Source organism: Dipodomys spectabilis, unplaced genomic scaffold (genome assembly GCF_019054845.1).
Source record: "Dipodomys spectabilis isolate Male_0828 unplaced genomic scaffold, ASM1905484v1 ptg000365l, whole genome shotgun sequence".
Classification (NCBI taxonomy): Eukaryota; Metazoa; Chordata; class Mammalia; order Rodentia; family Heteromyidae; genus Dipodomys; species Dipodomys spectabilis.
Window position 1 is genome coordinate 13,146,313 of NW_024871042.1, and position 23,686 is coordinate 13,169,998.

Here is a 23,686-nt window from a genome sequence, read left to right on the forward strand (position 1 = left end):
TAATCTGTCCCAAGGATTGTATAAGGTCCACGAAAATGATACCTATAGCTGGGCACTGGTGGCTTATGCCTGTAATCCCAGCTACTCAGGAGGCTGAGATCTGAGGATCACAGTTCAAAGACAGCCCAGGCTGGCTTTGTACGTGAGACTCTTAACTCTAACTATCAGAAAACCAGAAGTGGCCTTCTGGCTCAAAGTGGTAGAGCACTAGCCTTATGCTCAAAAACTCATGGACAGCACCCAGGCCCTGAGTTGAAGCCCCACAACTGGGAAGGAGGAGATCATACAGTAGAGGCTGGGAAGGTGGCTCAATGGTAGAGCGCTTGCCTCGCATTCGTGAGGCCCTGGAATGGATTCCTCAGCACCACATATGCAGAAAAAGCCAGAAGTGGTGCTGTGGCTCAAGTGGTAGAGCACTAGCCTTGAACTGAAGAGCTGAGGGACAGCATCCAGGCCCAGAGTTCAGGCGCCAGGACTGTCAAAAAAAAAATTTTTTTTAAGCATACAGTAATGCATATGCATGCTTCTTGGCTACCTATGGCCTATTTGCCCGTATGGATAATTTTATATGACCCTGGAAAGACATTAATATCCAAATTGCCTGTGGCAGAAAAAAAGGTTCCCTACCTCTGCTGGGGTTCAGTGGTGGGCACCTGCCCAGCACTCTCCAGGCCCTGGGTAAGATCCCTAGGCACAGCATAAAATATCACCATTTAAACAAAAGTTGGAAATGGACATTAAAGCACAAGTCCTAATGGATTGTTTAAAAAAAAAAAATCACTGATGAGACTTAATTTAAGAGTAAGCTTTCCACTGGCTTAAATATAACTGCAGAATTAGTTCACAGCGTATCCTTTTTTTTTTTTTGTCGGTCGTGGGGCTAGAACTCTGGGCCTGGGCGTTGTCCCTCAGCTCTTCAACTCAAGGCGAGCGCTCTACCACTTGAGCTACAGCGCCACTTCCGCGTATCCTTTTCTTAAGGGGTGTGTTCTTGCTCTTCTATTTGTACTGGTAGAAAGGAGGTGTGGAGCACAAAGCTTTTGGCCCCTGGACTGTGCCCTAAGAGAGAAACCTAGGAAAACAGACCAAACCAATCAACTACCCCAACGCTGGCTTTACGTATGAGTCACCCAGACCCCAAAAGAGGGGAAAGGAAGGAAAACAGGAGGAAAGAAGCTCAAGGTGGCTTAGGAGAGCCTTGTACATCTACCCTGCAAGTAGAGTTAGATTGCCTAGTGAGGCAGAGTGCTAAGCACAAAGGCATGAACCTTTTTTGCCAGTCCTGGGGCTTGAACTCAGGACCTGGGCACTGTTCTGAGCTTCGATACGGTCAGGGCTAGCACTCTACTCACTTCAGCCACACCACTTTTGGCCTTTTCTGTTTATGTGGTACTGAGGAACAGAACCCACGGCTTCATGCATGCACTCTACCACTAAAAACCACATTTCTAACTCCAAGGCATGACCTTGGGAGCAAGCATTCTCAGGAACAATGGAGGGACCACAAGTTGATAGATTCTTCCATTCCCCCCCCCCCTTTTTTTTGTTGCGGTCATGGGGCTTGAACTCTGGGCTTGGACGCTGTCCCTCAACTCTTCAGCTCAAGACTAGAGCTCTACCACCTGAGCTACTGCACCACTTCTGGTTTTCTGAGTGGTTGATTGAAGAGTCTCACAGACTTTCCTGCCTGGGCTGGCTCTGAACCACAATCCTTCAGATCTCAGCCTCCTAAGTAGCTAGGATTATAGGCGTGAGCCACTGGCACCCAGCTTGATTCTTAACTTAATCTGTTTCAAATGACACAGAACCTTCGGATTCTAACTCAGAACGCTTACACTTACGGGAAACTGAACCTCCCCCATCTCCTGGCCTGTGACATTGGAAACATCTGTTTCTGTGAGAATATAAAATGGCTTGAGTGCAAATAGCCTGAGTGCTACTTTAATGTCAAACTTCACCTTGTCTTCTACTACAACCTCAAAAGCCTGTACTGGTACCTCATAGTAACTCAGAAAGAATAGAGGGGAGATGCTCACACCAACACCTAGGGACCACTTATGACACCCACGCCCTGCTTTCCTACAAGGCCTCTGCCCTATCTAATACTTGACTTTTTCTAAGAGAATGACCAATTCAGTGAGCACTTTAAGAAAAGCAAGTATGTCATAGTCCAAGCTTCACTTCACTAGTTGTATGTAAGCTTCGAATAATTATGATCTGAAGCAAGAAAGCAACACACACACACACACACACACACACACACACACACACACACACACACACACACACCATGGTTTACACAAGGACCTTCTGAAAAGCAGACTTGCAATCTGACCTGTGGATGGAAATACAGTCATGATTAACACTGTGTCTCTCTCACCCATAAGTAACCCATCTACCATATGCTTGCTCCATTCAACACATGACCCAGCATACCACTGACAAGTATTTGGCCCCCATGGTCCATGCTAAGGGTGTTTTATGCTCACACAGCAGCTTCTCAGTGGCCATATTTAACTTCATATGATATATTTAGACTGTAATTAATTTAGAAAGTTCGGCCGGCACACAAACCTTCCACCTATCTATTCTTCTCTCTATAGAAAGTTTAAAAAACAATCTAGGGCTGGGAACGTGGCTTAGTGGTAGATACTTGCCTAGCGTGCATAAAGCCCTGGGTTCATTTCCTCCCTACCACATAAACAGAAAAGGCTGGACGTGGTGCTGTGGCTCCAGTGGTAGAATGCTAGCCTTGAGCACAGAGAGGCTCAGGGACAGTGCTAGGCCCTGAGTTCAAGCTTCAGCATTGGCCAAAAAAAAAAAAAAAAAAAAAAATCAAGCCGGGTGCCAGTGGCTCACGCCTGTAATCCTAGCTCAGGAGGCTGAGATCTGAGGATTGCGGTTCAAAGGCAGCCCAGGCAGAAACGACCTGAGACTCCTTTTTTTTTTTTTTTGGTCTGGTCGTGGGGCTTGAACTCTGGGCCTGGGTGCTGTCCCTCAGCTCTTCAGCTCAAGGCTAGCACTCTACCACTTGAGCCACAGCGCCACTTCAGGCTTTTTTCTTTTTGCTTATGTGGTGCTGAGGAATCGAATCCAGGGCCTCAGGCATGCAAGGCAAGCGCTCTACCACTGAGCCACCTTCCCAGCCCCTGAGACTCTTAACTCCAATTAACCACCAAAAAGCCAAAAGTGGTGCTGTGGCTCAAGTGGTAGAGCGCTAGCCTACCAACCTTCCCCTCCACCCCCCCCCCCCCCCAAAATCTATCTCCCAAGAGTGGCTGACTCACAAGGCAAGTATTTTCAACCTTCTAGGACAGAAGGGGGCTGGCAAGATTGTGTCACCATGTGTCACCATCCATAGGATGGGATGGTTACCTCTAGCTCTCCAATCTCGCAGGTGATGGGCAGTGTCAAAGAGTACTGCTTGAGGACACCAATGTTTTGGAAGAATGGTATGCGGTGGAGATGTTGACAAGGGAGAAACTGAACAGCAACCTAGAAACACCATACAGGCCATTTTAAAAAAAACATATTAATCCCAGTACCTGGGAGGCTGAGGCAGGAGGATTGGGAATCTGAGGCCAGGCTAGACTGTATCAAGGTTGAGTTGGCAAACATGATGGAAACTTTGCTACACATAGTACTGATAGTATTTGTTATGCCAGAAGACGGGTAAAAAAAAATTTTTTTTTCCAATGACTTGAATATTAGAAAATTGGGCTCATCAGAAACAGGCTCATTTCAGTATCATGCATAGCCAAGAAGCGTAATAAATAAAATCTCCCGAATTTCTCTGGAGCCCATATTCTCAATTCTGTAGGACTTTCCCCCAAAAAAAGATTTCTTTAAAAGTAAAAACCCAAAATTAACTTATTTTACTTAATACTACAAAACGTAATTATGTTTCTTGTGCAATTTTTGCTAGACGCTGAACAACTTTCTTGACTTTCAACCTTATCCCGTAATATGGGGAAAACAGAGAAATTTTCTAATTCTCTAAAAGCTCAGGTAAGATTTAAAAGCAGCTAGGCAGGGCTGGACTATAGCTTGGTGGTAGAGTGCTTGACTAGCATGCACGAAGCCCTGGGGTTTGATGCCTCAGTACCACATAAACAGAAAAAAACCCTGAAGTGGTGCTGTCGCTCAAGTGGTAGAACACTAACTAGCTTTGAGAAAAAGAAGCTGAGGGGACAGTGCCTAGGCCTAGAGTTCAAGCCCCAGGACTGGCAAAAAAAAAAGGCACCTGTACACTGGTGGCTCACACCTGTAATCTTTCCTAATCAGAAGGTTGAGGCTCTGAGAACCCACATTTGAAGTCAGCCCAGACAGCATTTCCTATTAACCACCCAAATAACAGAAGTGATCCAGACACCAGTGGCTCATGCTTGTAATCCTAGCTACTCAGGAGGCTGAGGATCTGAGGATTGCGGTTCAAAGCCAGCCCAGGCAGGAAAGTACATGAGACTCTTATTCCAATAAACCACTAGAAAACCAGAAGTGATATTATGGCTCAAGTAGCAGAGTGTTCATCTTGAGCTGAAGAGCTCAGGGACAGGACCCAGGCCCAGAGTTCAAGCCCCATAACCAAAACAAAAAACCCAGAAGTAGAGGTATGGCTCGAGTGATAGAACACCAATGTTGAAGGGAAAAACTAAAGGACAGTTCTTAGACATGAAGCTGAAGCCTCAGTACTAAATAAACAGATAAACAAATAAATAAATAAATCATTTTAAGAAATTAAGGTGGGTACCAGTGGCTCACGCCTGTAATCCTAGCTACTCAGAAGGCTGATATCTGAGGATTGAGGTTCAAAGCTAGACCAGGCAGGGAAGTCCATGAGACTCATCTCCAATTAACCACCAGAAAACCAGACGTGGTGCTGTGGCCCAAGTGGTAGAACACTCATCTTGAACTAAGAGCTCAGTCAGAGACAGTACCCAGGGCCCAGAGTTCAAGCCCTACCACCACCACCACCACCCCCCCCTCCCAAAAAAAAAAAATCATCCCAGCACGCCATTATTTAACTACACAAGGGAATTTGCCAAATTCTCAGTGTCATGCATGCCCTTCTCTGAGCCTAAAGTGAGGGAATTCAACAGACAACGTTATTCATTGCAAGGACTTTATTACTCAGAAGAAATCAAGACTGACCCTTCAATAAAATCCCCAACCTACTCTTCCTGCAATGCCTATGCCAACTTGGCTGTAGGAGGGGTCAAGTGGAAACCTACTGAGCAGAGGACTCAGGCAGTGTATGTGGGATCTAGCCACAAGCCTGCCATCCTCCCAAGACTGCTCACGACTCCACACTTCCTGCCTCCCAACACCACTGTCTGTCTGCCTATCTGTCTCCCCACATGTCCTTTGGAGAGGACAGGGTCTTGAAGGGGTCAGTGATAGAAGAACTGACTAACCTGGATGGCTTGGCGGCCTTGCTGTGCGTCAGCCAGCAGCTGGATGGTGAGAGCCCTTGAGTCCTGTAGTGCATCCTGCAGATAAACAAAACTGTGGCCCCCATGGCGGCCCATTGTACACTCACGGCAGATGGGCACAGAACAAGTGTCACAGTACAGATGCAGCACCTGGGAACCAAAGAGGAGACAAGCATGAATAAATGATGAGGTGGGAGGAGCAAGAAGGAAGGAAGTTAACATAGTGGTGCTCTGGATCCCAGATCCCAAATGTTCCCCTACTTCCTACCCCTATAAAAGACAGTCAGGGGTGTAAGTGTTGCAGCTTTAGGTGTAACTACAAATATCCACTGTCCTTTTCTAACACCACTACCCCAACCAAGAAATTGGGACCCACCCTTTGCTACATCCCCCCACAAAGGCAGGGATGAAATGAAGCACATACACACCCATTCAAGCACAGGAAAGTTTCTCTCTGTCTCAGCTCAATTACCCAGAAACCTTGAAAGATACTGTCAGACCAGTAGTCTAATTGGAAGAACATATCCAAAACTTGAGTTGCCACTACAGTTTCTGGGTGTGAAGCAAGGTCAAGTGCCAATACAAGCAACCAATTAGGGAGCTCAGTACACAAACAGAAGATCCCAGGCACTCAACCAAAAAGCTAGAGTGAGGTCAGCCAGATTCTTGCCTTCCTTCTTCCTGCCAAGTTACCCAAGAAGATGAACCTAGAAGGCAGTCAGGGCTGATAAAGCTGCTTTCTGCAGTGTTACACACTTTCCTGGGGGGAAGTGGCTGGGAGGCTGGACTGGTAGAACCTGCACCTGCTGACAAAACAAGGCGCTAGCTCTCAAGAGAGTTCTACTTGGCACAGAAACTAGGCCAGTCTTGTAATACATCTCTTGACAGAGCAAGGCATTTGGCACCATACTCTGTAAATGTTTGCTGGATTGTGTTCAACAGCAGAGCTTTGATGGGCATCTAGGGCTCAGGCCAGTAATCCTAGATACTCAGTAGGCTGAGATCTGGGCATCGAGGTTCAAACCAGTCAGTCTGGTGAGACTCATCTCCAATTAACCACCCAAAAAGAAAGTGGGGAAAGTGGCTCAGGTGGTGTCAACCTTGGGTAAAAAGGCACAGAACCTAGGCCCTGAGTTCAAGCCCCAATACTGGTACAAAAAAATTAAATAAAATAAAAAATGAAAAAACAGCAGAGCTTCCACTGGCCTTGTGTATACTTGGGGTAAAGGAAAGCTGACAGGAGACAGGTGGGAAGTAAAGCTCAACAGGACTGTTTTTCCCCAAGTACTCCAATATCCACACAAAGAAAGAAAACCTGTGATATGCTCCAGGCTACACAACCAGGACAAAGTCAGAAAACCAAGATAAGCTTTTTTTCTTTTCTTTTTTGCCCTGGGGCTTGAACTCAGGGCCTAGCCACTGTCCCTGAGACTCTTTTCAACAAGGCTAGCACTCTACCACTTGAGCCACTTCTGTCTTTTTCTGAGCAGTTTATTATTAGAGATAAGAGTCTCATGGACAGGATTTTCCTGCCCTGGCTAGCCTCACACCAGGATCTTCAGATCTCAGCCTCTTGGGTAGCTAGGATTACTAGTGTGGGCCACTAGCACCCAGCTCCAACAGAAGCTTTCTAAAAAGCTTGTTCAGACAAGCACTGACTCACATCTATAATCCTAGCTAAATCCTAGCTACTCAGAAAGAAGGCTGAAATCTGAGAATCCAGGTTCAAAGCCAGCCCAGGCAAATTCTGAGACTCTTATGCATAATTAAACTGCAAAAGCCAAAAATGGGGGTGTGGCTCAAGATCTGAAAAAGGCACAAGGGGTGCCCTGAAAGAGAGGCTGTTACTTTGTTCAACGCCCAGTACTAGCAGGGAAACAACTAAATAAAAATAAACAGGGGTTGGGAAGGTGGCTTAGTGCTTGCATGAAGCCTGGGTTCCATTCCTCAGTACCACATCAACAGAAAAGGCTGAAGGTGGCGCTGTGGCTCAAGTGATAGAGCAAAAGAAACTCAGGAACAGTGCCAAGCCCTGAGTTCAAGGCCCAGGAATGGCTAAATAAATGAATAAATAAAATACTAGGAGACTAGACCCCGGTTGCTTATGCCTGTAATCCTAGCTACTCAGTAGGATGAGACCTGAGAGTGAGGTTCAAAGCTAGCCACCAGCCAGGCCAGAAAGTCTGTGAGACTTATCGTCAATTAAACACCAAAAAAGGCCAGGAGGTAGAGCTATGGATTCAGTGGTAGAACACTAACCTTGACAAAAAAGGTTAAGGACAGTACCCACGGTCTGAATTCAAGTCCTAGGACCGACATACCAAAAAAGTTGGTTCCAAGATTGTGGATGTGGCTCAAGTTCAAACCCTAGTACGTTGTTCCCACCCAAGAGCTGTTTCCAACATATGTATGATACTGGCTATACTTGAATCATAGCACAAAACACCTACAGACACCTAGGCAGGGATCTAGAGGTCCAGTATGGAAACTTCAAGGTAATGGTGACTGGGAAACAAGCGGAGACCACATCCAAAGACCACATCCAAAGGGGCCCAGGTTAGGTGTAGAGAAAAAAATGCTGCCACACTCCCCACCCCCGGGTTTTCAAGCTCTGTTGGGAACAGGTGAGCTAACAGGGAAACAGAAGATCCGATCTGAATTACGCTATTTCTCTACAAACTTCTGGATTCAGAAACAGGGGGAGAGAAGCAAAATTTAGGACATGTTTTAAATTTTGTAAAGAAATGGATCTGATAAGAGCAGGTTTTGCAAGCTCTGTTCAAGGAAACGTGATAAGGCTTGTAACCTTACTTCCAAATGTGATCAAGCAAAGATGCTAAGCTGGATAAATGCAGGAAAAACTCAAGACAGCCTTTAAAAAAAAAAATGTGGTACACTAAAAGCAATTCAACTAGTTTTGTCAACCCCAGCCACATTCCTTCTTTTTTCTTCCCTCATCTTGTCATGGGAACAGAGGTCATTCCTGCGCTCAGGTAAAATGTGAAAGCCTTCCCCCCTCCCCCACCCACAAAGTTTCTCTTAAATTAAAATATAAACCAGGTGTTGGTGGCTCATGCTTATAATCCCAGCTACTTCGGAGGCTGAGATGTGAGGACTGCAATTCAGTGCCAGCTCTGGGCAAGAAACTCTGAGAGTCTCATGTCCATTTAGCCAGCCAAAAGCTGGAAATGGGACAGGCACTAGTGGCTCATGTCTGTAAATCCTAGCTACTCAGGAGGCTAAGATCTGAGGGTCGAGGTTCAAAGCCAGCCCAGTCAGGAAAAGTCCATGAGACTCTTAACCTCCAATTAATGCCAGAAAACTGAAGGTGGCATTGTGGCTCAAAGTGGTAGCCTTGAGCAAAAACTTGGGGGGTGGGGGACAACGGCTAGGCCAAGATCAACAAAACAACATCATCATCAAATTAGAATACAACATGCTTCTGAGGTCTTCTAGGGGCAGCTCTGTGGATTGCCTAGTCCCCTGCTTCCTTCCTCCAGGCACAGTTAGGGCCAGCCTGCTACTACCTGACCGTGGGGCCATCTGTCTAGTCAACTCCTATGACTAGCCTGGCTTTCAGTCTCATTTGTGAAACAAATGGGGTTTGACTATGAAGCCCAGGGAAACCTTCAAGTGCCAAAAATCCCCTTCTTTGGGAATGTGACGATAGGAATCACAAAGCTTCAAGGTTAATTCTGAACTTACTGAATTTGAGTTTTGTTGACCCTAAAATAGAGCTTCCATTATACTGGGCATAGGCAGATACCCTGTGAATAGCCAGTCTTAAAGGATTCCACAGATGCAGTGGCCAGAAAAGAAATCAGAACAGGCAGTGTCTGTAGAATGCACAGAGCGCCCAACCCCCCCCCATGCCAGCCTTGACTCTAGACACCTCCAAAATGAGTCCAAGACCACAGTACAAGCAATCCTGCCCAGAGCCACTTGCCACAGATCAGAGCACATCTGGACACCCACAACATGCTCTGCCCACAATGGGGAAGGGAAGGAGAGCCAGAACGGAATGGCAGATAACAAAAAGCCAAGATGAATACAAGAACAGCTTCCGTGTGATTGCCTTGAATAAAAGCACACTTTTTGTAAAGAACACATTGTCCAAAATCATAAGATATTTTAAGTCTTCTAACTATTGGTATAATAAAAAGCAAAAATATTCACACTTGGTTTCCATATTCTTAAACCAAGACTCAAAGAATCACAATGTGAGTTGCTGGAACACAGTAAGTAAGGGTGTACATGGGTGAAATTTTCTTTGGAAAGAGCTGGGAGGTTATGTTAAAGGAATAAACTGGAGCTTTGCAGAAGGAACCATAGCTACAAATGTAGCAGTGGCCATAAGCCACATGAAGGAGGAAGGGGTGGGAAGAAGTCCTCTGGCGGCAGGAATTCCAGGGCCTGGTGTAGCCTGTTTGGGGCTCCCAGGGCAGATGCGTGGACACGCCCCTTCGAGCCTGGCGACAATCTGGCTGCTCCAGCTAAATGGAGGCAGCTTGACCTCTAACCCTGCAAGTGACCACCCCCCTTCCCTTCCCCCCAGCTTCCAGAAGGTCCTACCCTCTGCCTTCCTCTCCCAAAATTTCTAAAATACCAGGCAGAGACAAAGACCTAGGAATGTAGGCCCAGCAGGAAAGGAACTAAGGGTGGGGGAGGTTAAAGGAAAAATAAATAAAAACACAAAGTAGGCAGGTTTGCCTCAGCCAGTATTGAAATAAAATGGGCTTGCTCATGAACAAAGTGTGTGTGCATGTGATTTGTGTGTGCACATGCATGTGGCTCATGTGTGCACTCCCAAAATCTAGCCTGATAATACTGGGCCAGCAACAAGCTCACACATCCTGGGGCTCCTTTAAGAACTGGGTTTACAGGTTTACCATTTTTTCAGTGAAAAATTCACACTAAAGGAGGGCAAGGGCAGCCTCTCGTTGCATGATGCTGTAAATTGATTTTTAGATTAATCTAGTGTCCCTTAAAATGATGCAGGACGGACTTTAGTAGCCCTCCCAAGCACAAAGGCTGAGCAGTGAGCCACACAAAATAGATCTCCCCCCACGCTGTTTTACCCACTTCCCACTCCAACAGCAGCAGGGCTGCAGGAGTCTTAACCTGGATGTGCCCTCTAGAGGCACACTCAACACTTAAAAGTTGAGAAGTCTAAGCAACATTCAAAACCAAGCTTTCCCTGATTTAGACAGACTCCAAAATCCAAAGCCAAATCCTCAGATGCAGCAGCTCTGGCCTGGCTTTACCCCAGCAGGGTGTGGAAGCCTCAGAGCAGGCCTGATCACCACCAGGTTCAGGACAGAACCCAATGAAGGAGAAATTATTCTTACTTTTAATTTTTTTAACTATAGATAAGAAACGCTGGGCTGGGGAGGTGGCTCAGTGGTAGAGTGCTTGCCTTGCATGCATGAGGCCCTGGGTTTGATTCCTCTGTACCATATAAGCAGAAAAAGCCAGAAGTGGCGCTGTGGCTCAAATGGTAGAGTGCTAGCCTTAAGCTGAAGAGCTGAGGGACAGCGCCCAGGCCCAGAGTTCAGGCCCCACAGGATGGACAAAAGAAAAGAATCCACAAACACAAAAAGATGCACACAAGTGGAAAAACTTTCTCCTGCCTGAGACTTGAAGGCAGCCTGGACAACATGAGACCTCTTTCAAAACAAGAAAAGAAAACAAAACATAAAACAACAACAGGGGCTGGGGGTTTACCCCAGCGGAAGGGGGTCCGTGAACTGGGGGCTGGGCACTGCCTCTGAGCTTTTGCTCTCAAGGCTGGCGCTGTCACTTGAGCAATAAATACTTCCACTTCCAACTTGTAGTTGGAGATAAGTCTCGTGGACCTACCTGCCCAGGCTGGCTTTCCAACTGTGATCCCCAAAACTCAGCCTCCTGTATAGCTAGAATTACAAGCATGAGCTACCTGCAACTAGCTCCACTGCCGGGGGGGGGGGGGGGGGGGGGGGGGGAGGGTTCTTAGGCTAGCTTCTGCCACATGAGCCACAGCACTATTTCTGGCTTTTTGATCCTTAGATCTCAGCCTAAGGAGCTAAAGCTACACACTGGCTCTCAGCTGTTTCTTCATTTTGGGAGGGAGGCAGAAGAGACAAAACTCAAAAGCAGGGGCTGGGAATGTGACTTAGTGATATGAATGAAGTGGTATGCATGAAGCTCAGGGTTCAGTTCCTCAGGTTCAGTTCCTCAGTACCATATACACAGAAAAACCCAGAAATGGTGCTGTGTAGTTCAAATGGTAGTGTGCTAGCCTTGAGCAAAAGCAGCTCAGGGACAGTGCTGAGGCCAGGCAAAATAAATAAACAAATAAATAAATACATAATCACAAGCAATGCTGTTGAAAATATCCTGGTTAGCATAATCTAAATACACTGAACTGCTCAAACTTTTGATAGAACAGCCATCAGGGCAAACATACTTACAATTTCAAGTACTAAGTATTCCCAAACTTAAATACTTCAAGTCAGTTCTGCCCCCATCTCTGTGAACAGCAAGTGGAAATAACAGCAAACATAGTGGAAATAAGAGTCTCTCTGGGGTACACACACACACAGCAACAGGGAACTTCTCCAGGTACAGGGTTAAGATCTACCTCAGACAAGCTAGAAGGCCTGCATGGAAGCTGAAAGGCTTAGGCTTGGGGTGTTCCAAGGAGAGAGGGAAATGGAGGACAGGAGAGGGGGAGGGGATGGCTAGAAAGAGAAGCAGCCCGTGCAAAGAAAGCCTTGCTGGGTTGTTTGCATTCTTAGTACAGACTGCTGAAGAGCTTTTCCCAAATGCTGGGAACAGTCAGGGAAGCAAGCCTGCTTGATCGGGCATCTGTAGAAGTAGATGGGGGGAAAGGGCCTTAGGTGAAAGAAAATGAGGGTGTTAAGAATTAAAAACAAAACAACAACATGAACCCTATAGGTGCTAGCCAATTTTCAGTGAGACAAACATTACAGGACCCATACAACCCCTAAATCTACTTTGTCCAGGTTGAAAATCCAAGGTGTGGGGCTGGGAAGGTGGCTCAGTGGTTGAGTGCTTGCCTTGAATGCATGAGGCCCTGGGTTCAATTCCTCAGCATCACATAAGCAGAAAAGAGCAGAAGTGGCGCTGTGGCTCAAGTGGTAGGGTGCTAGCCTTGAGCTGAAGAGCTGAGGGACAGTGCCCAGGCACAGAGTTCAGACCTCAAGGAAGAAGAAGAGGAAGGGGGGAGGGGAAGAGGAAGGGGGGAGGGGAAGAGGGGAGGGAGGGAGGGAGGGAAGGAGGGAGGGAGGGGAAAATCCAAGGTGTTCTGGAAATAAAATATTTTCACAGAAGCTACTTGACAAAAAAATAGCGAAGAAGCTGACAATGAATGGTATAATGGAATCTTTGAAAATCACTAAGAGGACCAGGTAGAGTCAAGAAGTAACAGTTAAATCTCCAGCACCATGACATCCTTTAGAAAATAAAAAGTCAAAACTGGGCTCCAGGGGCTCAAGCCTGTAATCCCAACTACTCAGGAGGCTGAGATCTGAGGATCAAGATTCAAAGCCAGCTTGGGCAGGGAAGTCCAGGAGACTCTTCTCCAATAAACCACCAAAAAACGCAAAGTGGCCCTGTGGCTCAAGTGGTAGAGCGCTAGCCTTGAGCTGAAGAGCTCAGGGACAGCGCCCAGGCCCAGAGTTCAAGCTACATGGCCAACAAAAATAAAAATAAATAAAAATAAAGCAAGAGTAACTTTGAAGTACTCTCACCATAAAAATGTCATATATGGCCTGTAATCTTAGCACTCCAAGGTAGTTCAAACCACGAGTTTGTGAAACAACTCATGTGCTCAACATGGTCATTTCTACAGTGCAGCATTATTTCTTAACATTGTATATCTTGCATAAAATTCTGTGTATATGTGCTGGTCCTGGGACTTGGAACTCAGAGCCTCACACTTTAAGTTAATTTATTATTATTATAAAGGTGATATACAAGAGCTAGGAACATGGCTTAGTGGTAAAAATGCTTGCCTAGCATGCATGAAACTCTGGGTTCTCTATTCCTCAGCACCACATAAACAGAAAAGGCCAGAAGTGGTGCTGTGGCTCAAGTGGTAGAGTGCTAACCTTGAGCAAAAGAAGCTCAGGGACAGTGCCCATGCAGAGTTCAAGCCCCAGGTCTGGCAAAAAATAATAAATAAATAAAAATACAGATGATAATAGGGCTGGGAAGGTGGCTCTGCGGTAGAGTGCTTGTCTCCCATGCATGAGGCCCATGCATGGGTTCGATTCCTCAGCACCACATAAACAGAAAAGGCCGGAAGTGGGTGCTATGGCTCAAGTGATAGAGTGCTTGCCTTGAGCTGAAGAGCTGAGGGTTCAGCACGCAAGCCCAGAGTTCAAGCCCCACAATGGACCAAAAAAAAAAAAAGTTTCTCCTGGGGGGGAGAGGCTAACAATACTGGATAGGAAATGGACTCATGACCTTACTCATGTAACCGTAACCCCTCTGTACAGTATCTTTACAATAAATTTTTTTTTCAAAAACTAAAAAAAAAAAAAGTACAGATGATATACAGAGGAGGGATTACAAGGACACGTGTGAGATACTGCGTGCATCTCCTTTCATACAGTGTCTCCCGTGCCTTCACTCTCCCAGTCCCTCCCTCCCCACAAGTTGTAAGTGTCCAATCAGCTCCATTGCTGCATTTTTCCCACCCTCTCGCCCTTGAGTTCTTTCTGTTCTGGCCTCCTAAAGATACACACTTGAATATATCACCCATACATAAAACAATTATCAAAACATAAAACTTTTCAAAGAGATCTCATTTCCATACCTTCATATAAATATGAAGAAAGCCTCATACTCTTGTTTAGCTTTTTTCACTCTAGGCTGGTGTTATACCACTTTAGTCACAGCTCCACTTCTGACCTTTTGGTGGTTAATTGGAAATAAAGAGTTTCACAGACTTTCAGGCCTGGAATGGCTTTTGCACAGCTATCTTCAGATCCCAGACTCCTAAATAAGTAGGATCATAGGCATGAGCCAGTGTCAGACTTCATGCATACATTTTTTTTCATTTAGGTGATTTTCAAAAAACCAGAAGTATTATGACTTTCACTATAGCATTTAGTGAATGTTTACGAACAGTATTTCTACAGAAATAAAATTACTTATATTCACGTACTAGTTATGCTCATTATTTGGGGGTGTTCTTACATGTATTTTGCATAAGCACAGTAGTACCTTTCTAAAGTCAGGAGTTCTGAATGCTGAGGCATTTGTGACTAAGGATCATATCTGAACTTCCGTAAAGAAGTAGCATCCAAAAATAAATAAATAAATAAATAAATAAGTAGCATCAAGTCCAAAGCTGGTGACTCACACCTGTAATACTAACTACTGAAATCTTCTAAGGACTGAGGTTCAAAGCCAGCCTGGGGCAGGAAAGTCCATGAGACTCTCATGTCCAATAAACTATCCTCCCCCTCCCCCGCCCCACAAAAAAAAAAAGCCAAAAGTGGAGTAATGGCTCAAATGGTAGAGCACTAGCCTTGAGCACAAAATCTCAGGGACAGTGCCCAGCCCCTGAGTTTAGCCCCAACCCTCCCTGCTCCACCCAAAAAAAAAAAAAAAAAAAGCATCAACTATTGAAGTATTGGGTTTTGTGTTTGGGGTTTGTTGTTGGTTTTAAGGGGGGGAAGACCATCTTCCTAAGCCTAAGTGTCACCCTGTGTGCTGGTGTGTCCTCCTGCAGACCCAAATCATGCAGCAAGCAGAACATGTCAGTGCACACTAACCCAGCTACTCAGGTGGTTGAGACAGGAGAATCAGGAGTTGAAGAGCCACAAGCAAAAAGGCAAAAAGATCCAATCTCAAAACAAACTACAAACAAAAGAACTGGGAATGGGGTGCTGGTGGCTCATACATTTAATGTGCTCAGGAAGCCAAGATGTAAGGATCAGAGTTCTAACCCAGCCCATGCAGGAAAGTTTGTGAGACTATTTCCAATTAACCACCAAAAAGTCGTAAGTGGAGCTGTGGCTCAGGGAGTAGAAGACTAGCCACACAATAGCTCAGGGACAGCAGGAGTGAGGGAAGGTAGGCATGGAAATAAAGCAAGTGGTAGGGTAAAATAGGTTTGAGTTCAATCTCCAGTCCTGTTTCAAACAAACACACACCCCTGAGGTATGGTAGGACATTCTAGAATTGTTTTACAAATACTGCCTAACATAGTTTCTTACCAATTAGTTTACTTAAATCAAAATTTGTATGCATGTGCACACACATGTATATAGATACTAGGGCTTCAACTCAGGGCCTGGACACTATCCCTTAGCTTTATTACTCCAGGATGGAGCTCTACCACTTGAGCCACAGCTCCACTTCTGGCTTTGGTGGTCAGAGTGCCACAGATTTTCCTGCCTGTGTCGAACCTTGATCCTCAGATCTCAGCCTCCTGAGTAGTTAAGACGACAGGTGTAAGCCATATGCACCCAGTTTAAATCACTTTTTTATTTGGTGGTACTTGAGTTCTGAACCCAGGGCCTCGCACAGTTACTAAGTAGATACTCTATTTGAACTGGGTTCCCAAAACATTCCTAGTCAAATAAAACTAAATTTAAGGCGAGTGCCTCATAACTACAATCCTAGCTTCTTAGGAGGCTGAGATCTGAGAATCTTGGTTTAAAGCCAGCTTGGGCAGCAAAATCAGTGAGAATCAGTGAGATTCTTATCTCCAATTAACAACAACAACAACTAAATTTATAAACTGTATTAAAAAAAAAAAAAAAACAAGGGGCTAGGAAGGTGGCTCAGTAGTAGAGCGCTTGCCTTGCATGCATGAGGCCCTGGGTTCGATTCCTCAGCACCACATAAGCAAAAAGAAAAAAAAAAGCTGGAAGTGGCACTAAGGCTCAAGTGGTAGAGCGCTAGCCTTGAGCTGAAGATCTGAGGGACAGCACCCAGGCCCAGAGTTCAGGCCCCATGACTGGACCCAAAAATAAAAAATAAAAACCAAAAAACAAGAACTAGAAGCATGGATCCCTTAGTACAGTGCTTGCCTAGCAAGCTGTAAAACCAGAGTTCAGACCGCAATACTACAAAAGTAAGTAACTTCCACATCAGCTGAATTGTGTCAAAATTAAGAAAATGAGTTACTGGGGCTGGGAAGGTGGCTCAGTGGTAGAGCGCTTGCCTTGCATGCCTGAGGTCCTGGGTTCGATTCCTCAGCACCACATAAGCAGAAAAAAAAAGCCAGAAGTGGTGCTGTGGCTCAAGTGGTAGAGCGCTAGCCTTGAGCTGAAGAGTTGAGGGACAGCACCCAGGCCCAGAGTTCTGGCCCACGACCAGACCAAAAGAGAGAGAGAGAGAGGAGAGAGAGAGAGAGAGAGAATGAGTTACTGACACTACACAAATCCTTTTTTTGGGGGGGTGAGGGTGGGGGGAGAATCGGTCCTGGGGCTTGAACTCTAGGCCTGGGCACTGTCTCTCAGCTCTTCAGCTCAAGGTGAGAGAGCTCTTATCACTTGAGACACAGCACCACTTCCAGTTTTCTGGTGGTTAATTGGACTTTGCCCAGACTGGCTTTGAAGTGTGATCCTCAGATCTCAGCCTCCTTGGTGGCTAGGATTACAGGCATGAGCCACGGGTGCCCAACTCCAACTACACAAACCTTAAAGACAGTGGGGGATTTGACCCCCAGTACATGATAGCCATGTGTGGAAATGATCACCATGAAACCTTTTTGTGCAATAACAGTAATAAAAAATATATAGAGAGCACTGTAATTACTTGAAGGGAAACCTAAGTGTGGGGGAGATAAGAAGACAGGGATGAGCTTGGGGAGCTGCTCAAGAGTGATGGACGTGCTTTACTCTCTTTCTCCCTTTTCCTGGGGAGGGCATGGGGGGAGGAAGGAGGTTGTGAGGCTTGAATTCAGGGCCCGGGCACTGTCCCTGAGCTTTTTCACTCAAGGCTACCGTTCTGCCAACTCTGAACCAAAGCACCACTTCCAATTTTCTGGTTGTGAATTGAAGTCCGGAGTCTCAAGGACTTTCGTGCCCTGGCTGGCTTTAACCACCACCACCAAAGGATGGTCATACACCACCAGCCCAGATATTGATGGTAGCTATGGAGCATTTCCTTGCTCGTATAACCTAATATATATTCCTTGAGCCCCTAAATAGCCCCCCATAATTTACTTCTAATAGGTTGCTACCATTTTTCCATAATGTTCCCATTAGGTATTATTTTTTTGTGTGCCCTCCACTACAAAATACCTTAAATTCTATCTTGAAAGACCCAAGTGTAGACTAACTCCCTGGAGATTTTGAGACAATTAGAACCCCAAGTCGGACTTACAGCACCACAGGCCCTCAGCGGTCACTGAGCCCGATGAAATCATTAAGTGTCCCAGCTGCCACCCAGCATGCATCTGACCTCTGATATACTAATGAGCAGCCTGCACTGTGTCCAGCCACAAAGAAGAGATGACTCAACACTGACATTGCTGCCCACATGTGTAAATTACAGATTTTCAAATGCAGACCTAAAAATAAAATTTTGAATGACAAAGATACTTTCAAAGCTGTAAAGTGAAGCCCAATTAATCCACTGTATAGTTGGGAGCTGGCTTAGGAAAAAAAAACTGCAGACTCTGTAGATGGCTATGTAACAGATCTCACCTCTTCACCAGTGAACAACAGTCTGCGCAAAACCCTTAAGCAGTAGACTGCGTATGTGGTGGAGGAACTGGGTCAGAAACGGACAGATAGAAACAAGCACGGACAGACAGGCAGGGACACAGAGACAGACAGACACAGACAGACACAGATACAGACACACACACCACAGAGGGACAAGCATTCATCACCACAGAAAACTCAACTAACAAATTTATAAATTTTAAGAAGCCACATTTCTCTACTTGCTTTTGTCAGTGCAAGGATTTGAACTTAAGAGCTCCACCCACTTGACATTTAAATGTCTGAGACCAGGACTAGAACTTACCATCAAATGTTTTCACTCGCTCACTGGCTAGCAGTCTACCAACTGAGCCACACTTCCAGCCCCTAACACTTCAATTTTTTTTTTTGGGGGGGGGGGGTCGGTCGTGGGGCTTGAACTCTGGGTCTGGGCGCTGTCCCTCAGCTCTTCAACTCAAGGTGAGCCCTCTACCACTTGAGCCACAGCGCCATTTCTGTAAGAGTCTCAAGGACTTTCCTGCCCAGGCTGGCTTTGAATCGTGAACATCAGATCTCAGCCTCCTGAGTAGCTAGGATTACAGGCGCGAGCCACCAGAGCCCAGCTTAACACTTGATTTTTTTTTTTTAAAGTTCTTTCTGCCAAGTGCTGGTGGCTCACACCTATAACCTTTGAGGCTAAGTCTGAGAATCATGGTTTCAAGCCAGCCCAGAAAGATGAATCCCTGGGGTTCTTATCTCAATTAATCAGCAAAAAGCTGGAAGCAGTGGGACACCTCAAGGTCTTGGGTTCAAGTCCCAGTATCAACAGTAACACATACAGGCACAATTCTCTTCCTATTCCAGCAAGTTTGTACCATATGAAGCTAGACCCTACATTACTCAGTTGCCTCTACCTGGCTAGCATAGTGAGTGTGGGGTGGAGAGGCTGGGGTTGGGGGTGATGAACCTTCTATTCTTGGGGGTGGGGAGTATGTCAGTCAGAGATGGCATCCTTAGACAATGTTAAATGCTGACTGCCTTCCAAGCAACCCTCCAAATGGAAGCTAACCAAGTATTTATTGCTGAAGAATTTTGTTTAAATTCAAAGTTGTTCATAGGCCCGAATTATTTAAACCAGGAAAGAGACCATTCCTGGGAAGTGGTAGGTGAGGTAGAAGAGGCACACATATTCTCTTAAGGCCACGAAGTGCCCTATCACATTTTCAGGGCTCCAGTAGGGGGTGCTGGATGGATCTGTGATGCAAGGAATTTGTTGTCAAGCCCCAAAACTCCTTGTACAGTTTCAATTGATATGGACAGCCCTCAGTCAAAGCCTACACTGTAACTGTCTTTCCACCAAGTTATAGTCTCTGGCCAGAGCACCCTCAGCAAGTGAGCTGTGTTTTCTGCTAATTTTTAACCTACTTAAAAGCAAATTTAGGGCTTAGAGCTAAGAACCTTGGGAGATTAAGAAACAACTCAAGCTTAGACAAAGCTCTCAGATAAGATGGCAGTTGGGAGCTCCACCGTCCTGCTCTCCAGGCATAATTATTAACAGCACCCTCTTCATACTCAAATGACCCAGCGTGAAAAACAACTGCAAGTCACTGAAAAGAAAGGATTTGTAAGACAAAGACAAATGAACTCTTCCTTAAGTTCTCTTCCTCCCCTCCTCCACCACCTTTCTCCTCTTCTTCCTCTTCCTCCTTATGGCTTCAAGGCATCTCTGCCTACGATCTTCATTTCTTTGTGTAAGTCCCTCTGAGTGTGCGCTAAATCTAGTGTCTTGCTTCCCACGCACAGAGCACACAACTACCAACAGGATGAAGCCTGCTCATCTCATGGAGTCAATAGTGGCTGTAAGGAGAAGCCCTAAGAGCTCTCTTTTGAAATGGAGAAAACAATAAGAAGTGTCAAGGAAGTGAGGTCAATTTCCAGACGACAGCCACTGAGATACTGAGGGCCATCCACAACAATGCCTACAGAACCAGAACCTGCCCAAGTCAAGCCTAAGAGGGGCGGGCCATCCTGATTGACACCTTGTTGTCTGCCACAGGAAAGAATTTAAAGAGCAGGAGCTGGGGCCACCTTTACCACCTTTCTCCCCTGTTCTAATGAAGTAAATGCAGGAATTCTGTCTACACCCAGGAAGCCATGATGGTTTGAGAACGTAGTGTTTTCAAAGTTTTATTTTGTTTTGCTGGTCGGTCCTGGGCTTGAACTCAGGGCCTGGGCTGTCCCTGAGCTCTCTGTGCTCAGGGACAGCCCAGTAACACTTTTGGCTTTTCTAAGGGGTTTACTGTATTGAAGATTAGAGTGTCATGGACTTTCTTGCCTGGGCTGGCTTTGAACTGCAATCCTCAGATCTCAGCCTCCTGAGTAGCTAGGGTTACAGGTGTGAGACACCAGTGCCCTGATTCAAACTTACTTCTTTGTTTCCTTCCTTCCTTTCTTGCTTGCTTGTTCTTTCTTTTGCCAGTTCTGGGGCTTGAACTCAGGGCCTGGGCACTGTGCCTGAGCTTCTTTAGTTAAAGGTTAGCATTCTACCGTGGTAACTTGAGCCACAGCTCCACTTGCGGCTTTTTCTGTTTATGTGGTACTGAGGAATGAAAGGAACCCAGGGTTTCATGCATGCTAGGTAAGCAATCTATCACGAAGCCAGCCCCTCAAAGTTAATTCTTAATCTCAATTTCTTGTGATTTACTTTTGCTTTGCCTTCAATCACATATCTCCTTCTAATGATGTCAGATTATTCTTATCCAAGAGGGAAAAAAGACTGGTAGCAGATAAATAAAGTGAAATGAAAATTACATTAGGTAAGATAGGAAATATCAAAATTTGCCAGCGAACTTGTACAAAATGCCTCTTTTGGGGCTGGGAAGGTGGCTCAGTGGTAGTGTTTACCCTGCATGCATGAGGCCCTAGATTCGATTCTTCAGCACCACATAAGCAGAAAACAGAACAGGCCAGAAGTGGTATTGTGGCTCAAATGGTAGAGCACTAGCCTTGAGATGAAGAACTCAAGGACAGCACCTAGGCCCAGAGTTCAGGCCCCACAACAGACAAAAACAAACAAAATGCCTCCTTTCCTTTCAGCAGAACTTCAATTACTGGCCAGAAGATGCTACAGTGCAGGCTTTCAGTCCAAGAAGCAAGGCAGAAATGGCCTCCAAGAGACAGATGGAGAAGAGTAATCAAGTTAAAAGTAACAGCAAAGCGGCATAAGTAAAGGGAAGAACTGGGGTTGAGGCTCAAGTCCCTCAGCAAATGCCTAGCAAATACAAGGCCCTGAGTTCAATCCTAGTACCACCAAACTTTAAAAAAAAAAAAAAAAAAAAAAAGAGTAGAGGAAAACTCAATGGAATAGAGTCAAGCTTTTCAACAGGGGTACATGAGGGGACAGGGACTGCCAGTTCTAGTCATGTGGTCATGGAAAAGGACTAGGGTATGCTTTGAGACATCTGATATTTGGTCAAAAATCTGAATTCAAAGTCTGGGTGCTGGTGGCTCACACCTGTAATCCTAGCTACTCAGAAGGCTGAAATCTGAGGATGGGGTTCAAAGCCAGCCCAGGTTAGAAGTCTATGAAACTTGTGTCTCCAATTAACTACCTGAAAAAAAGAAGTAGGGCTGTGGCTCAAAGTAGCAGAGCACTTACCTTGAGCAAAAGAGCTCAGGGATAATGCCTAGGCCCTGAGTTCAACCCCCCCCTCAAAAAAAATCTGGGTTCAAATCTAGATCAGATCATTCTCCCAGTATCCTGTTCTTAAGTTAGCTCCTGAGTTAGTTCTACTTCTTCCCTCAAAAGAGATATTCTAGGAAAAGTGCACAAAAATCCATATGTTGATGTCAGTTCTAACAAAAAGGTGAGCAGTCCTGTGACCTGTAAAAGATCCAGCTTGCCAGTTAAATCAAACTGTGTCTGCAAGGCTGGAGTGATGGCAGCATTCTCCAGGGCTATTATTCTGTTTGCCCCCTGAAAGAATGTTTGGGGGAGGGGGAGGACGGACTGAGTCTGTAAGTAAGATTGGGAAAAGGTGTACTGAATGACAGCCTCCGACCTCATGGCCCATTTCCTTTCTCTGTGGGTTAGGGCCCACCCAAGGTACCATCCTCACTCCGGAGGCACAACAGCACCCACCCCTCTACTAGCAGAGGTTATTGTCTGTGCCTTGGTAAAGGTCACAGGCAGCAGGATCAACTATAGGCTTGGGGGAATGAGGAAAATACTGGGCCAGAGGTGCAATTCTGGCCAACTTCTGGAGAAGTCAGGTGGCAGTCTCCAAGCAGGGATAGGAATGGGTGGGGGATAAAGGGTCCAAATAAGGGAGACTGAATTTCCATGCTGCATACCAGCACCAAAATTCATGTCCAGGCTCTACTTAGGATGGCACCTAGACAATGTCTACCCTGCCTTTATTTGCTCCTTTATGCTGTGTGCCAGCCCTCTGGACTGCAGGTGTAAGCACCTCAGAGGAGGTAGTTCCCCATCCCTCTGGCCAGCTCTGAGCTCATACATTCTCTATAGTGCAACTGCTACTAGTTTTGTCCCATCCCTTAATCTGAAAGCTTCCCTCCTGGAGAGCAGAGCCCTCTGGGGAGCCTCTTCTCCCAAATATCCTTGAACCTGCCACCACCTTGCAGACCACCAGAAAGCCACAGGCCTGTTTTTCCTACAGTTGCTCTCCACACAGAGGAGAGGCTTTTAAAAGGTCAAAGACCATGTCACCACCCTCCTTAAACTCTATGGGTGCTCCCATTGTGCTCCTGCAGGCCACTCACTACAAGTGTCAGCCATCTGGACTTCTTGCTGTTCCCTCTGCCAGGGGCGCCATTCCCTCTACAGAAGAGCCAGGACCCCTGCAGCTACTCGTGTCCCAACAAGACAGGCTAACTATACTCTGGCTTCCCCCAAGTCCCCTCTCACTTCAACGGTGCCTGTCCTCCTCCCCTCTATTCCTTTCTTGCCCTTTAGAGATGAGTCTCCCTGTGTACATACTGCCTATGTGAGATGTGTGTTCAGCTCACCCATTCCTTTCCTCGGGGTATTTACCACTCTTCAAGCTGTGGAAGTCTGCTTGTTCAGTGTCTGTATGCTGACTATAACGTAAGTACTCCAAAACTGGGAGTTTTCTGTCTTGTTCAATTACTTCAATTCTAAAGCTGGGTAGCAATGGCTGCCATGCCTGTAATCAAAGCTACTCAGGAGGCTGAGATCTGAGGATCTTGGTTCAAAGCCAGCTAGGGTAGGAAAGTCCGTGAGACTCTCATCTCCAATTAACCACCAAAAAAGCTGGAAGTGGAACTGTGGCTCAAAAGGGAGAGCTCTAGCTCAGGGACAGCACCCAGGCCCTGAGTTCAAGCCCTAGGACCAGAGGGAAAAAAGGCTACACAGATTACTTGAGATCAGAAGCTTAAAGCTAATGTCCATCAAAGTGGGACTAGTTAAATAATTACTACATCATTATCACTGGGTTTTAAAAATAAGATATTCTGGGTTTGTGAAATGATAACTAAGATATTTTACAATAAAAAAGAGAGACAAAGTAATGCATAGGATGCTATTGTTCATGGAAAAGAAAA

The 23,686-nt window shown here is 45.8% G+C and overlaps 1 protein-coding gene across 1 annotated transcript in view; it reads right to left on the reverse strand.

The window, feature by feature from the left end:
- Trim71 (tripartite motif containing 71) overlaps window positions 1–23,686 on the reverse strand; it is a 69,035-nt gene that overhangs the window by 12,730 nt on the left and 32,619 nt on the right. Inside the window, exon 2 of the mRNA XM_042666559.1 lies at window positions 5,415–5,582. Within this exon, the coding sequence (XP_042522493.1) occupies window positions 5,415–5,582 (168 nt within the window). The remainder of the gene's footprint in view (window positions 1–5,414; window positions 5,583–23,686) is intronic.